General features: G+C 45.1%; 1 protein-coding gene across 1 annotated transcript; it reads left to right on the top strand.

Annotated features, from left to right (window-relative positions):
* The first annotated feature begins 5,346 nt into the window (after positions 1-5,346).
* LOC148428668 (uncharacterized) lies at positions 5,347-15,002 on the top strand. Its single transcript, XM_088422435.1, has 7 exons — positions 5,347-5,481; positions 9,154-9,216; positions 12,976-13,074; positions 13,996-14,124; positions 14,214-14,278; positions 14,598-14,843; positions 14,894-15,002. The coding sequence occupies exons 1-7, from the start codon at positions 5,347-5,349 to the stop codon at positions 15,000-15,002; spliced, it is 846 nt and encodes a 281-aa protein (XP_088278561.1).
* Positions 15,003-15,961: the final 959 nt, after the last annotated feature.

Raw genomic sequence — 15,961 nt, forward strand, 5'->3', positions numbered from 1 at the left:
AAAAAATGGCGGGATATATATATATATATATATATATATATATATATATATATATATATATATATATATATATATATATATATATATATATATTTTATATTTAAAAAAAACTTTTGTGTAAATTTTATTTTTTCGTTTCTCGTATAAAATAAGAAAAATAAACTGAAAAAAAATCTAAAAAATGGGAAAGGAATTCTGAAAAACAGGAAAAAAATATTTCATGGAAAAACATCTCTCTCTCTCTCTCTCTCTCTATGTGTGTGTGTGCGTGTGTATGGCGTGTGTGGGTATGTGTGTGTTTATACATAAACCCAGTTTTAACACCATCCTCCATTAAAAAAAAAGTCTTTATTTATTTGTGATTGGGTGCGTGAGTGATTGTTTGTTTCTGTGTGCCCTGCAATTGGCTGGCAACCAGTTGATGGTGAGGTGAGGGTAAGGGGAAGCGGCTCCAAAAAATGGACGAATGGATGGATATTTTCAAATGGGTGACTGTATCCATAGTATGAGAGTTGATGTTTTGGACACTAATCCGAATAAAATTCAGGGAAATAAAGTTATTGTAGGTGGTACGAATATAATGCTCTGCGTCCAGTGATTTTGCGTTCCACCACTAGATGGCACTGATTCTTCCTGTCTCCTATGGACATTAAAAAGAACAGTGGTCGCAAAGTGGGGTCTGCGGTCTCCCGGAGGTCCGTGGCCTCCCTGCATGGGGACTGTGAAATCATTTGGGTTTTTAATAATAAATTTAGATTGAAGTTAACTTCATTTTATTTTATGTTTTAAATTGTGAATGCATTTATGACTTTTCGATACAGCGATCAATTCAATCACTTTAATATATTTTTTAAAATGTAATGATTTTGTTATTTGGTGAATAAACCCATGCAATCAACATCAATTTGAAAGAGCTTGATTATTCAGTCATTAAATAATTGGCAGCCACCTCTGGGGGAAATTGACCCAGTTTGTTACGAAGAGGCATGCAATTTGCAATTTTTATTTTGTTTCAGTTGTCGATGAATAAAAAGGCCACTCCAGTTTTGCTGAAATTATTTTTTTGTTTTGATTCTGCAAATATTTGCAATGGGGTGTTTGGAAAAATGTATTTCCAAATAGGGTCCCCTGGCACTAAAACGTTTGAGAGCCCCTAATATATAATACAGAGCAGGGATTTTCATGATTTGAGCCTTGCCCCTTATAGTCCAAAAAATACGGCACCATAAACTCGATTTACTTGATGAATATCTTGTGTGCATGATGCGCCTTCATATGACATAATAATGGATGAATCACGGAATCGGTGGCGTTCTCATCGGCAAGCCCGCGTTGTGCAAAAAAGAAAACGAGGCGTCACTTGAATTTGTTTTGTTTCCAAATGTGCGACATTAGAAATGTTAAAATAACAACAGTCTCACATGGATGAAAAGAGACGTCATGGGGATTATCTTTGCTATTGCTGCACAACAATACAAGCCTTGGGAGTGGAGTCTTCACACTAAAATTAGACACCAATTTTCAATATTGACTCCTTTACTTATACGGTATATTTGCTATAATTACTGCTTTGCCCATTCTTGGCATTGAGCTTCAAGAGGTATAAACATATTCATGTAAATTTTATAAAAAGTTAAAAACGTATTTCCCGTCCAGATGTACTCTAACTTCAAACAAACTTATAATTAGAATTATTAGGGGTGTGCTAAAAATCGATTTATCCAAGAATCCTTATTCTCATTTACCACAATTCGGAATTAATTCAAATGTTCCGAAGCGATTTTATATTTTTAAAAATTTCAAATTTAGTCGGAAGAATATGACATTTATAGCTCGCTTCAAAGAGTAGCTGTAATGGTTCAGATGTTATTTTTGTAGAAATAAAGCACGTTCCTGACAATTCAAAATTAATAGAAAAAAAGACCCCTATATATATATATATATATATATATATATATATATATATATATATATATATATATATATATATATATATATATGTACTCAAACACAGATACCTGAAAAATCAAACTAAGTGTAGTAATCCGGCGACTGCATATATTGTATGAAAATTCAGTCGTGTTTTTCGTTTTTTATTTGAAACAAATGAGAGATGCATGGAGTTCCATCCAGGTTGCTCATTCTTTATTTGCTTTATGTCACATCGGAAAAAAAAAAAAAATCAGGCAGAATGCATAGCGTCAAAAGAATGGAGGGTGTGAATGACGGGTGACAGCACTGATCCAGGAGTTGTTCAATAATGTTTTACAACATTGCAGTCAAATGTATCACGGCAAATGCCTTTTGTAGCGTGGCTTTATAAAAGCCGGTGGGAAAGATGCGGGCTGACATTCAACAAGTTGAAGTTGCACACTGGAAATACCGATATACAAAAAAGGAAAATCAGGGGACCGCAAGATACATTTCAGCGTTGCTTTTATTTATCACTTTAAGGTATGTGTAATTTTTTTCTTATTCTTAACCCCTCTACTCTAAAATACATTTTGAAAATTTCAAACTTTAGATTTCTGGTTGTAGTATTTTCACTGGTTTTGGTGATTTAGTTGACATTTTTAATGTAAATGTTACCATTTTAAGCAATTTTAGAAATAGAATAAATGAAAAGTGGAGTATTTATTATTTTAATGTATTAATCTGAAATATTTTGATTTGTGTTTTTAAAACAATTAAAATATGTTTCAAAATTGTATTAATACATTTTAAATAACAAAACTGAGGTGAAAATGAATTATTATTTTTTATGAAATATATTTTTGCAATAATCATTTTAGCTAACTTATCAATGTTCTCAAAACTGAAAATTGATTTTATTTATGAATTGTAATGGTCATAATATGTTTGTGATGATGACCCTAACCCTAACCCTTGTGATAAAAAGTTAGTGTAAAACAATTACGGAAATGAAAAAAAGTGTGTGTTGGAAATTGTAAAATTCCTGTTTAAAAACTGTAATTTAATCAACCAGGTAATACATTAGTTTATTAAAAAGTCCTTTCAAGTAGGCAAAGCTAAGACTTGATTATAAGGAGACACAAAGTTGCGATCCATCTACATGTTTGTTTAATTCATTTCTACCATCGTATAGAGCAAACCAAACAGGATGCTCATTCGACGGATGATGGCAACGTTCGTGATTCTAACAGGTAACTTGAACAGTTAAAATACCGTCCGTCAAACATATTGTACACTTGTACACAAATAAAAAAATCTTAAAAAAGGCATTTCTTTCCTAAAAACAAAGGTTTGAGGCCAACCAATTCGGCAACGCCTGATCCAACTACACCAGAAGGGAAAACTGCAGTGACACAAACAGAAGTAACAGCGTTTGCCGCTAATCCAGTTTCTACAACAGTAGTGACAACACTCGCAAAAACAATAACAGAACCCACAACAACAGACACTAACACAAGAGAAGCCACGACACCTGTTGAAACGACCAGAGCAGCCACAACACCTGTTGAAACGAGAGCAGAAGAGACGACACTTGCTGAAGAAACAACAGCAGTCACAACACCAATTGAAACGACAACGGCACAGGCTGAAACGACAAAAGAAGCAACAACACTTGCTGAAACAACAACATCAGCAACGACACCTGTCGAAATGACAACAGCAGCCAGGACACCCACTGAAAAAACAACAGGAGCAACAACACAAGCTGAAATAACTACAGCAGCAACGACAACAGCAGCCACGACACCTATTGCAACGACAACAGCAGCCACGACACCTATTGAAACGACAGCAGCCACGACACCTATTGAAACGACAACAGCAGCCACGACACCTATTGAAACGACAACAGCAGCCACGACACCAATTGAAACGACAACAGGAGCCACGACACCTATTGAAACGACAACAGGAGCCACGACACCTCTTGAAACGACAACAGGAGCCACAACGCCTCTTGAAACGACAACAGCAGCCACGACACCAATTGAAACGACAACAGCAGCCACGACACCTATTGAAACGACAACAGCAGCCACGACACCTATTGAAATAACAACAGCAGCCACGACACCTATTGAAACGACAAGAGAAGCCACGACACCTATTGAAATGACAACAGCAGCTCAGACATCTATTGAAACGACAACAGGAGCAACGACACCCATTGAAACGACAACAGCAGCCACGACACCTATTGAAACGACAACAGCAGACACGACACCTATTGAAACGACAACAGGAGCAACAACACAGGCTGAGATAACTACAGCAGCAACGATAACCGTTGAAACAACAACAGAAGCCACGACACCTATTGAAACGACAACAGCAGCTCAGACATCTATTGATACTACAACTGGAGCAACAGCACAGGCTGAAACGACAACAGAAGAAACAACATTTGCTGAAACGACTAGAGCAGCAACGACACCCATTGAAACGACAACAGGAGCCACGACACCTATTGAAATGACAACAGGAGCCACGACACCTCTTGAAACGACAACAGGAGCCACGACACCTCTTGAAACGACAACAGGAGCCACAACGCCTCTTGAAACGACAACAGGAGCCACGACACCTCTTGAAATGACAACAGGAGCCACGACACCTATTGAAAAGACAACAGCTGCCACGACACCTATTGAAACGACAACAGCAGCCACGACACCTATTGAAACGACAACAGCAGCCACGACACCTATTGAAACGACAACAGCAGCCACGACACCTATTGAAATGACAACAGGAGCCACGACACCTCTGGAAATGACAACAGGAGCCACGACACCTCTTGAAACGACAACAGGAGCCACAACGTCTCTTGAAACGACAACAGGAGCCACGACACCTATTGAAACGAAAACAGCAGCCACAACACCTATTGAAATGACAACAGCAGCCACGACACCTATTGAAATGACAACAGCAGCTCAGACATCTATTGAAACGACAACAGCAGCCACGACACCTATTGAAACGACAACAGCAGCCACGACACCAATTGAAACGACAACAGGAGCCACGACACCTATTGAAACGACAACAGGAGCCACAACGCCTCTTGAAACGACAACAGGAGCCGCGACACCTATTGAAACGACAACAGCAGCCACAACACCTATTGAAACGACAACAGGAGCAACAACACAGGCTGAAATAACTACAGCAGCAACGACAACCGTTGAAACAACAACAGAAGCCACGACACCTATTGAAACGACAACAGCCGCTCAGACATCTATTGATACTACAACTGGAGCAACAGCACAGGCTGAAACGACAACAGAAGAAACAACATTTGCTGAAACGACTAGAGCAGCAACGACACCCATTGAAACGACAACAGGAGCCACGACACCTATTGAAATGACAACAGGAGCCACGACACCTCTTGAAACGACAACAGGAGCCACGACACCTCTTGAAACAACAACAGGAGCCACGACGCCTCTTGAAACGACAACAGGAGCAACGACGCCTCTTGAAACGACAACAGGAGCCACGACACCTATTGAAACGACAGCAGCCACGACACCTATTGAAACGACAACAGCAGCCACGACACCTATTGAAACGACAACAGCAGCCACGACACCTATTGAAACGACAACAGGAGCCACGACACCTATTGAAACGACAGCAGCCACGACACCTATTGAAACGACAACAGCAGCCACGACACCTATTGAAACGACAACAGCAGCCACGACACCAATTGAAACGACAACAGGAGCCACGACACCTATTGAAACGACAACAGCAGCCACGACACCTCTTGAAACGACAACAGGAGCCACAACGCCTCTTGAAACGACAACAGCAGCCACGACACCAATTGAAACGACAACAGCAGCCACGACACCTATTGAAACGACAACAGCAGCCACGACACCTATTGAAACGACAACAGCAGCCACAACACCTATTGAAATAACAACAGCAGCCACGACACCTATTGAAACGACAACAGAAGCCACGACACCTATTGAAATGACAACAGCAGCTCAGACATCTATTGAAACGACAACAGGAGCAACGACACCCATTGAAACGACAACAGCAGCCACGACACCTATTGAAACGACAACAGCAGACACGACACCTATTGAAACGACAACAGGAGCAACAACACAGGCTGAGATAACTACAGCAGCAACGATAACCGTTGAAACAACAACAGAAGCCACGACACCTATTGAAACGACAACAGCAGCTCAGACATCTATTGATACTACAACTGGAGCAACAGCACAGGCTGAAACGACAACAGAAGAAACAACATTTGCTGAAACGACTAGAGCAGCAACGACACCCATTGAAACGACAACAGGAGCCACGACACCTATTGAAATGACAACAGGAGCCACGACACCTCTTGAAACGACAACAGGAGCCACGACACCTCTTGAAACGACAACAGGAGCCACGACGCCTCTTGAAACGACAACAGGAGCCACGACACCTCTTGAAACGACAACAGGAGCCACGACACCTCTTGAAATGACAATAGGAGCCACGACACCTATTGAAACGACAACAGCAGCCACGACACCTATTGAAACGACAACAGCAGCCACGACACCTATTGAAATGACAACAGGAGCCACGACACCTCTGGAAATGACAACAGGAGCCACGACACCTCTTGAAACGACAACAGGAGCCACAACGCCTCTTGAAACGACAACAGGAGCCGCGACACCTATTGAAACGACAACAGCAGCCACAACACCTATTGAAACGACAACAGGAGCAACAACACAGGCTGAAATAACTACAGCAGCAACGACAACCGTTGAAACAACAACAGAAGCCACGACACCTATTGAAACGACAACAGCCGCTCAGACATCTATTGATACTACAACTGGAGCAACAGCACAGGCTGAAACGACAACAGAAGAAACAACATTTGCTGAAACGACTAGAGCAGCAACGACACCCATTGAAACGACAACAGGAGCCACGACACCTATTGAAATGACAACAGGAGCCACGACACCTCTTGAAACGACAACAGGAGCCACGACACCTCTTGAAACAACAACAGGAGCCACGACGCCTCTTGAAACGACAACAGGAGCAACGACGCCTCTTGAAACGACAACAGGAGCCACGACACCTATTGAAACGACAGCAGCCACGACACCTATTGAAACGACAACAGCAGCCACGACACCTATTGAAACGACAACAGCAGCCACGACACCTATTGAAACGACAACAGCAGCCACGACACCTATTGAAACGACAACAGGAGCCACGACACCTATTGAAACGACAGCAGCCACGACACCTATTGAAACGACAACAGGAGCCACGACACCTATTGAAACGACAGCAGCCACGACACCTATTGAAACGACAACAGCAGCCACGACACCTATTGAAACGACAACAGCAGCCACGACACCAATTGAAACGACAACAGGAGCCACGACACCTATTGAAACGACAACAGGAGCCACGACACCTCTTGAAACGACAACAGGAGCCACAACGCCTCTTGAAACGACAACAGCAGCCACGACACCAATTGAAACGACAACAGCAGCCACGACACCTATTGAAACGACAACAGCAGCCACGACATCTATTGAAACGACAACAGCAGCCACAACACCTATTGAAATAACAACAGCAGCCACGACACCTATTGAAACGACAACAGAAGCCACGACACCTATTGAAATGACAACAGCAGCTCAGACATCTATTGAAACGACAACAGGAGCAACGACACCCATTGAAACGACAACAGCAGCCACGACACCTATTGAAACGACAACAGCAGACACGACACCTATTGAAACGACAACAGGAGCAACAACACAGGCTGAGATAACTACAGCAGCAACGATAACCGTTGAAACAACAACAGAAGCCACGACACCTATTGAAACGACAACAGCAGCTCAGACATCTATTGATACTACAACTGGAGCAACAGCACAGGCTGAAACGACAACAGAAGAAACAACATTTGCTGAAACGACTAGAGCAGCAACGACACCCATTGAAACGACAACAGGAGCCACGACACCTATTGAAATGACAACAGGAGCCACGACACCTCTTGAAACGACAACAGGAGCCACGACACCTCTTGAAACGACAACAGGAGCCACAACGCCTCTTGAAACGACAACAGGAGCCACGACACCTCTTGAAACGACAACAGGAGCCACGACACCTCTTGAAATGACAACAGGAGCCACGACACCTATTGAAAAGACAACAGCAGCCACGACACCTATTGAAACGACAACAGCAGCCACGACACCTATTGAAACGACAACAGCAGCCACGACACCTATTGAAATGACAACAGGAGCCACGACACCTCTGGAAATGACAACAGGAGCCACGACACCTCTTGAAACGACAACAGGAGCCACAACGTCTCTTGAAACGACAACAGGAGCCACGACACCTATTGAAACGAAAACAGCAGCCACAACACCTATTGAAATGACAACAGCAGCCACGACACCTATTGAAATGACAACAGCAGCCACGACACCAATTGAAACGACAACAGGAGCCACGACACCTATTGAAACGACAACAGGAGCCACAACGCCTCTTGAAACGACAACAGGAGCCGCGACACCTATTGAAACGACAACAGGAGCAACAACACAGGCTGAAATAACTACAGCAGCAACGACAACCGTTGAAACAACAACAGAAGCCACGACACCTATTGAAACGACAACAGCCGCTCAGACATCTATTGATACTACAACTGGAGCAACAGCACAGGCTGAAACGACAACAGAAGAAACAACATTTGCTGAAACGACTAGAGCAGCAACGACACCCATTGAAACGACAACAGGAGCCACGACACCTATTGAAATGACAACAGGAGCCACGACACCTCTTGAAACGACAACAGGAGCCACGACACCTCTTGAAACGACAACAGGAGCCACAACGCCTCTTGAAACGACAACAGGAGCCACGACACCTCTTGAAACGACAACAGGAGCCACGACACCTCTTGAAATGACAACAGGAGCCACGACACCTATTGAAAAGACAACAGCAGCCACGACACCTATTGAAACGACAACAGCAGCCACGACACCTATTGAAACGACAACAGCAGCCACGACACCTATTGAAATGACAACAGGAGCCACGACACCTCTGGAAATGACAACAGGAGCCACGACACCTCTTGAAACGACAACAGGAGCCACAACGTCTCTTGAAACGACAACAGGAGCCACGACACCTATTGAAACGAAAACAGCAGCCACAACACCTATTGAAATGACAACAGCAGCCACGACACCTATTGAAATGACAACAGCAGCCACGACACCAATTGAAACGACAACAGGAGCCACGACACCTATTGAAACGACAACAGGAGCCACAACGCCTCTTGAAACGACAACAGGAGCCGCGACACCTATTGAAACGACAACAGGAGCAACAACACAGGCTGAAATAACTACAGCAGCAACGACAACCGTTGAAACAACAACAGAAGCCACGACACCTATTGAAACGACAACAGCCGCTCAGACATCTATTGATACTACAACTGGAGCAACAGCACAGGCTGAAACGACAACAGAAGAAACAACATTTGCTGAAACGACTAGAGCAGCAACGACACCCATTGAAACGACAACAGGAGCCACGACACCTATTGAAATGACAACAGGAGCCACGACACCTCTTGAAACGACAACAGGAGCCACGACACCTCTTGAAACGACAACAGGAGCCACGACGCCTCTTGAAACGACAACAGGAGCAACGACGCCTCTTGAAACGACAACAGGAGCCACGACACCTATTGAAACGACAGCAGCCACGACACCTATTGAAACGACAACAGCAGCCACGACACCTATTGAAACGACAACAGCAGCCACGACACCTATTGAAACGACAACAGGAGCCACGACACCTCTTGAAATGACAACAGGAGCCACGACACCTATTGAAACGACAACAGCAGCCACGACACCTATTGAAACGACAACAGGAGCAACAACACAGGCTGAAATAACTACAGCAGCAACGATAACCGTTGAAACAACAACAGGAGCCACGACACCTCTTGAAACGACAACAGGAGCCACGACACCTCTTGAAACGACAACAGGAGCCACAACGCCTCTTGAAACGACAACAGGAGCCACGACACCTATTGAAACGACAGCAGCCACGACACCTATTGAAACGACAACAGGAGCCACGACACCTATTGAAACGACAACAGCAGCCACGACACCTATTGAAACGACAACAGCAGCCACGACACCTATTGAAACGACAACAGCAGCCACGACACCTATTGAAACGACAACAGGAGCAACAACACAGGCTGAAATAACTACAGCAGCAACGATAACCGTTGAAACAACAACAGGAGCCACAACACCTATTGAAACGACAGCAGCCACGACACCTATTGAAACGACAACAGGAGCCACGACACCTATTGAAACGACAACAGCAGCCACGACACCTATTGAAACGACAACAGCAGCCACGACACCTATTGAAACGACAACAGCAGCCAGGACACCTATTGAAACGACAACAGGAGCAACAACACAGGCTGAAATAACTACAGCAGCAACGATAACCGTTGAAACAACAACAGAAGCCACGACACCTATTGAAATGACAACAGCAGCTCAGACATCTATTGATACTACAACTGGAGCAACAGCACAGGCTGAAACGACAACAGAAGAAACAACATTTGCTGAAACGACTAGAGCAGCAACGACACCCATTGAAACGACAACAGGAGCCACGACACCTATTGAAATGACAACAGGAGCCACGACACCTCTTGAAACGACAACAGGAGCCACGACACCTCTTGAAACGACAACAGGAGCCACAACACCTCTTGATATGACAACAGGAGCCACGACACCTCTTGAAATGACAACAGGAGCCACGACACCTATTGAAACGACAACAGAAGCCACGACACCTATTGAAATGACAACAGCAGCTCAGACATCTATTGAAACGACAACAGGAGCAGCGACACCCATTGAAACGACAACAGCAGCCACGACACCTATTGAAACGACAACAGCAGACACGACACCTATTGAAACGACAACAGCAGCTCAGACATCTATTGATACTACAACTGGAGCAACAGCACAGGCTGAAACGACAACAGAAGAAACAACATTTGCTGAAATGACTAGAGCAGCAATGACACCCATTGAAACGACAACAGGAGCCACGACACCTATTGAAATGACAACAGGAGCCACGACACCTCTTGAAACGACAACAGGAGCCACGACACCTCTTGAAACGACAACAGGAGCCACAACGCCTCTTGAAACGACAACAGGAGCCACGACACCGATTGAAACGACAGCAACCACGACACCTATTGAAACGACAACAGCAGCCACGACACCTATTGAAACGACAACAGCAGCCACGACACCTATTGAAACGACAACAGCAGCCACGGCACCTATTGAAACGACAAAAGCAGCCACGACACCAATTGAAACGACAACAGGAGCCACGACACCTATTGAAACGACAACAGGAGCCACAACGCCTCTTGAAACGTCAACAGGAGCCACGACACCTATTGAAACGACAACAGCAGCCACGACACCTATTGAAACGACAACAGCAGCCACGACACCTATTGAAACGACAACAGGAGCAACAACACAGTCTGAAATAACTACAGCAGCAACGACAACCATTGAAACGACAACATCAGCCACGACACCTATTGAAACGACAACAGCAGCCACGACACCTATTGAAACGACAACAGGAGCCACGACACCTATTGAAACGACAACAGGAGCCACGACACCTCTTGAAACGACAACAGGAGCCACAACGCCTCTTGAAACGACAACAGCAGCCACGACACCAATTGAAACGACAACAGGAGCCACGACACCTATTGAAACGACAACAGCAGCCACGACACAAGTTGAAACGACAACAGCAGCAACGACACCTATTGAAACGACAACAGGAGCCATGACACCTATTGAAACGACAACAGGAGCAACAACACAGGCTGAAATAACTACAGCAGCAACGACAACCATTGAAACGACAACATCAGCCACGACACCTATTGAAATGACAACAGCAGCCACGACACCTCTGGAAACGACAACAGAAGCCACGACACCTCTTGAAATGACAACAGCAGCCACGACACCTATTGAAACGACAACAGGAGCAACGACACCTATTGAAACGACAACAGGAGCAACGATACCTCTTGAAACGACAACAGCAGCCACGACACCTATTGAAACGACAACAGGAGCCATGACACCTATTGAAACGACAACAGCAGCCACGACACCTATTGAAACGACAACAGCACCCACGACACCTATTGAAACGACAACAGGAGCCACGACACCTATTGAAACGACAACAGGAGCCACGACACCTATTGAAACGACAACAGGAGCCACGACACCTCTTGAAACGACAACAGGAGCCACAACGCCTCTTCAAACGACAACAGCAGCCACGACACCAATTGAAACGACAACAGGAGCCACAACGCCTCTTGAAACGACAACAGGAGCCACGACACCTATTGAAACGACAACAGGAGCCACGACACCTATTGAAACGACAACAGCAGCCACGACACCTATTGAAACGACAACAGCAGCCACGACACCAATTGAAACGACAACAAGAGCCACGACACCTATTGAAACGACAACAGGAGCCACAACGCCTCTTGAAACGACAACAGGAGCCACGACACCTATTGAAACGACAACAGCAGCCACGACACCTATTGAAACGACAACAGCAGCCACGACACCTATTGAAACGACAACAGGAGCAACAACACAGGCTGAAATAACTACAGCAGCAACGACAACCATTGAAACGACAACATCAGCCACGACACCTATTGAAACGACAACAGCAGCCACGACACCTAATGAAACGACAACAGCAGCCATGACACCTATTGAAACGACAACAGCAGCCACGACACCTATTGAAACGACAACAGGAGCCACGACACCTATTGAAACGACAACAGGAGCCACGACACCTCTTGAAACGACAACAGGAGCCACAACGCCTCTTGAAACGACAACAGCAGCCACGACACCAATTGAAACGACAACAGGAGCCACGACACCTATTGAAACGACAACAGCAGCCACGACACAAGTTGAAACGACAACAGCAGCAACGACACCTATTGAAACGACAACAGGAGGCATGACACCTATTGAAACGACAACAGGAGCAACAACACAGGCTGAAATAACTACAGCAGCAACGACAACCATTGAAACGACAACATCAGCCACGACACCTATTGAAACGACAACAGCAGCCACGACACCTCTGGAAACGACAACAGAAGCCACGACACCTCTTGAAATGACAACAGCAGCCACGACACCTATTGAAACGACAACAGGAGCAACGATACCTCTTGAAACGACAACAGGAGCCACGACACCTATTGAAACGACAACAGCAGCCACGACACCTCTTGAAACGACAACAGGAGCAACAACACAGGCTGAAATAACTACAGCAGCAACGACAACCATTGAAATGACAACAGGAGCCACGACACCTATTGAAACGACAACAGCAGCCACGACACCTATTGAAATGACAGCAACAGCCATGACAACTGTTGAAATGACAACAGAAGCAACACCACTTCCTGAAACAGCATCAGAAACAATACCTGTTGAAACGACAACAGCAGCAACAACACCAGCAGAAACAACAACAGCAGCCACGACACAAATTAAAACGACAACAGCAGCCACAACACATGTTGAAACCACAACAGCAGCCACAACACCCATTGAAATGACAACAGGAGCAACGACACTTGCTGAAGCAACAACAGCATCAATGACACATGTTGAAACGACAACAACAGCCATGACAACTGTTGGAACGACAACAGAAGCAACGACACCCGTCAAAATGACAGAAGCAGCAGAAACAACAAGGGCTGTCACAACTGTTACAACAACAGTTGCTACAAAAACCAAACGAATTACTTTCAGATCTGTTCAAAGCACATTCTCGAGTGATTTAGAGGATTCAACCTCCACAGCTTTCCGAAACAGAGCAACCATGATCAGGGAGCAAGTAAGAAATGTTTTTTAAAAAAATGTAACGTACTGCAACAAAGTTACAGTATGATCAACTAACCCCAACTAATTTTTTTCCAAACGCAGATTACAGGCCGATTTTTGGATGAATTTCCTTCCTCTTTCTTGATCCTGGTCATCATCGCATTCAGGTACTTTTCTGTCATTAATTTGTCACAAGTGGTGAAGTAAATGGTAAATGGACTTTCACTTATATAGCGCTTTTCTACCTTAGGTACTCAAAGCGCTTTACACTAACTAGTCATTTACCTACTGATGACGCAGCATCAGGAGCAACTGGGGGTTCAGTGTCTTGCTCAAGAACACTTAGACATGGTCTTGATGGTCGGGGGATCGAACCCACGGCCTTTCGGCTGGGAGACGACCACTCTACCACTAAGCCGTGCCGCCCCTAGTAAATCTTAAAAGGATTTCAGTTTACAAATAATTTTGTGGAACTATTTTCTGCAGGAGTGGCTCAGTTATCAATATCATGGATGCGGATTTCAAGGCAACATCTGCGCCAAGCAACACCCAAATTGCGGACGTCTTGGCCCAAGCCGCTACAACCGTCTCTGGATTTGACATCGAAACAGCCTCCATTACTGTTGATTCAACAGCGACAGATGCGTCAACGACACAATCGGCTGCCACGACACCTGTTGAAATGACAAAAGCAGTGACAACGACTGCTGAAATGACAGCAGCAGGCACAACGCCAGTCAAAACGACAGTAGCACCCACGACGCCTGTCGAAACGACAACAGCAGCCACAACGCCTGTCGAAACGAAAACAGCAACCACGACGCCTGTCGAAACGACAGCAGCAGCCACGACACCCGTCAAAACGACAGCAGCAGGCACGACACGTATTGAAACGACAACAGCAGACACAAAGCCTGCCCATATGACAACAGCCGCCAAGACGCTAGCTGAAACAACAGCAGCAGGCACAACGCCTGATGAAACGACAACAGATGCTGCGACACCTGTTGACATGACAACAGCAGCCACAACGCCTATTGAAACGACAGCAGCAGGCACGACGCCTGTCAAAACGACAACAGCAGCAACCATGCCAGTTGAAATGACAACAGCAGCCACGACACCTGTTGAAACAAAAACTGCAGCCACGACACATGTTGAAACGACAAATGCAGTCACGATGCCTTTCAAGACTACAACAGTTGCCCCGACACCTGTGGAAACGACAACAGGTGCCACGACGCCTTTTGAAATGACAACAGCGGCCACAACACCCGTCGAAACAACAGCAGCAGCCAGGACACCCATCGAAACGACAACAGCAGCTATGACGCCTCTTGAAACGACAACAGCCACGACGCCTCTTGAAACGACAACAAAAGTAACTACACCTGCCAAAACGACAACAGCAGTCACGACGCCTGCCAAAACTACAACAGTAGGCACGACGCCTATTGAAACGACAACAAAAGTGACTACACCTGTCAAAACGACAACAGCAGGCATGACGCCTCTTGAAACGACACCAGCAGGCACAATGTCTCTCGAAACGACAAAAAAAGTAACAACACCTGCCAAAACGACAACAGCAGTCACGACACCTGTCGAACCCACAACAGCAGGCACAACACCTTCTGAATTGACAACAGCAGCTACGACGCCTGTTGAAACGACAATAGCAGCTACGACACCTGTTGGAATGACAACAGCCACGACGCCTCTTGAAACGACAACAAAAGTAACGACACCTGCCGAAAGGACATCAGCAGTCACAATGTCTGTCGAAACGACAACAGCAGTCACGACGCCTGTTGAAACGACAACAGCCACGACACCTCTTGAAATGACAA

The sequence above is a fragment of the Hippichthys cyanospilos genome, chromosome 1, assembly GCF_059441005.1.
Source record: "Hippichthys cyanospilos isolate Australia breed blue-spotted pipefish chromosome 1, RoL_Hcya_1.0, whole genome shotgun sequence".
In the NCBI taxonomy this organism is placed as follows: Eukaryota; Metazoa; Chordata; class Actinopteri; order Syngnathiformes; family Syngnathidae; genus Hippichthys; species Hippichthys cyanospilos.

Coding starts and splice junctions, on each gene's coding strand:
- LOC148428668 (XM_088422435.1), top strand. CDS start 5,347: ATGACAACAGGAGCCACGACACCTCTTGAAACGACAACAGGAGCCACG. Junction 9,217..12,975: donor TTGAAACGACAACAGGAGCC/ACGACACCTATT, acceptor ATTGAAACGACA/ACAGCAGCCACGACACCTAT. Junction 14,844..14,893: donor ATGACAGCAGCAGGCACAAC/GCCAGTCAAAAC, acceptor AAACGACAACAG/CAGCCACAACGCCTGTCGAA.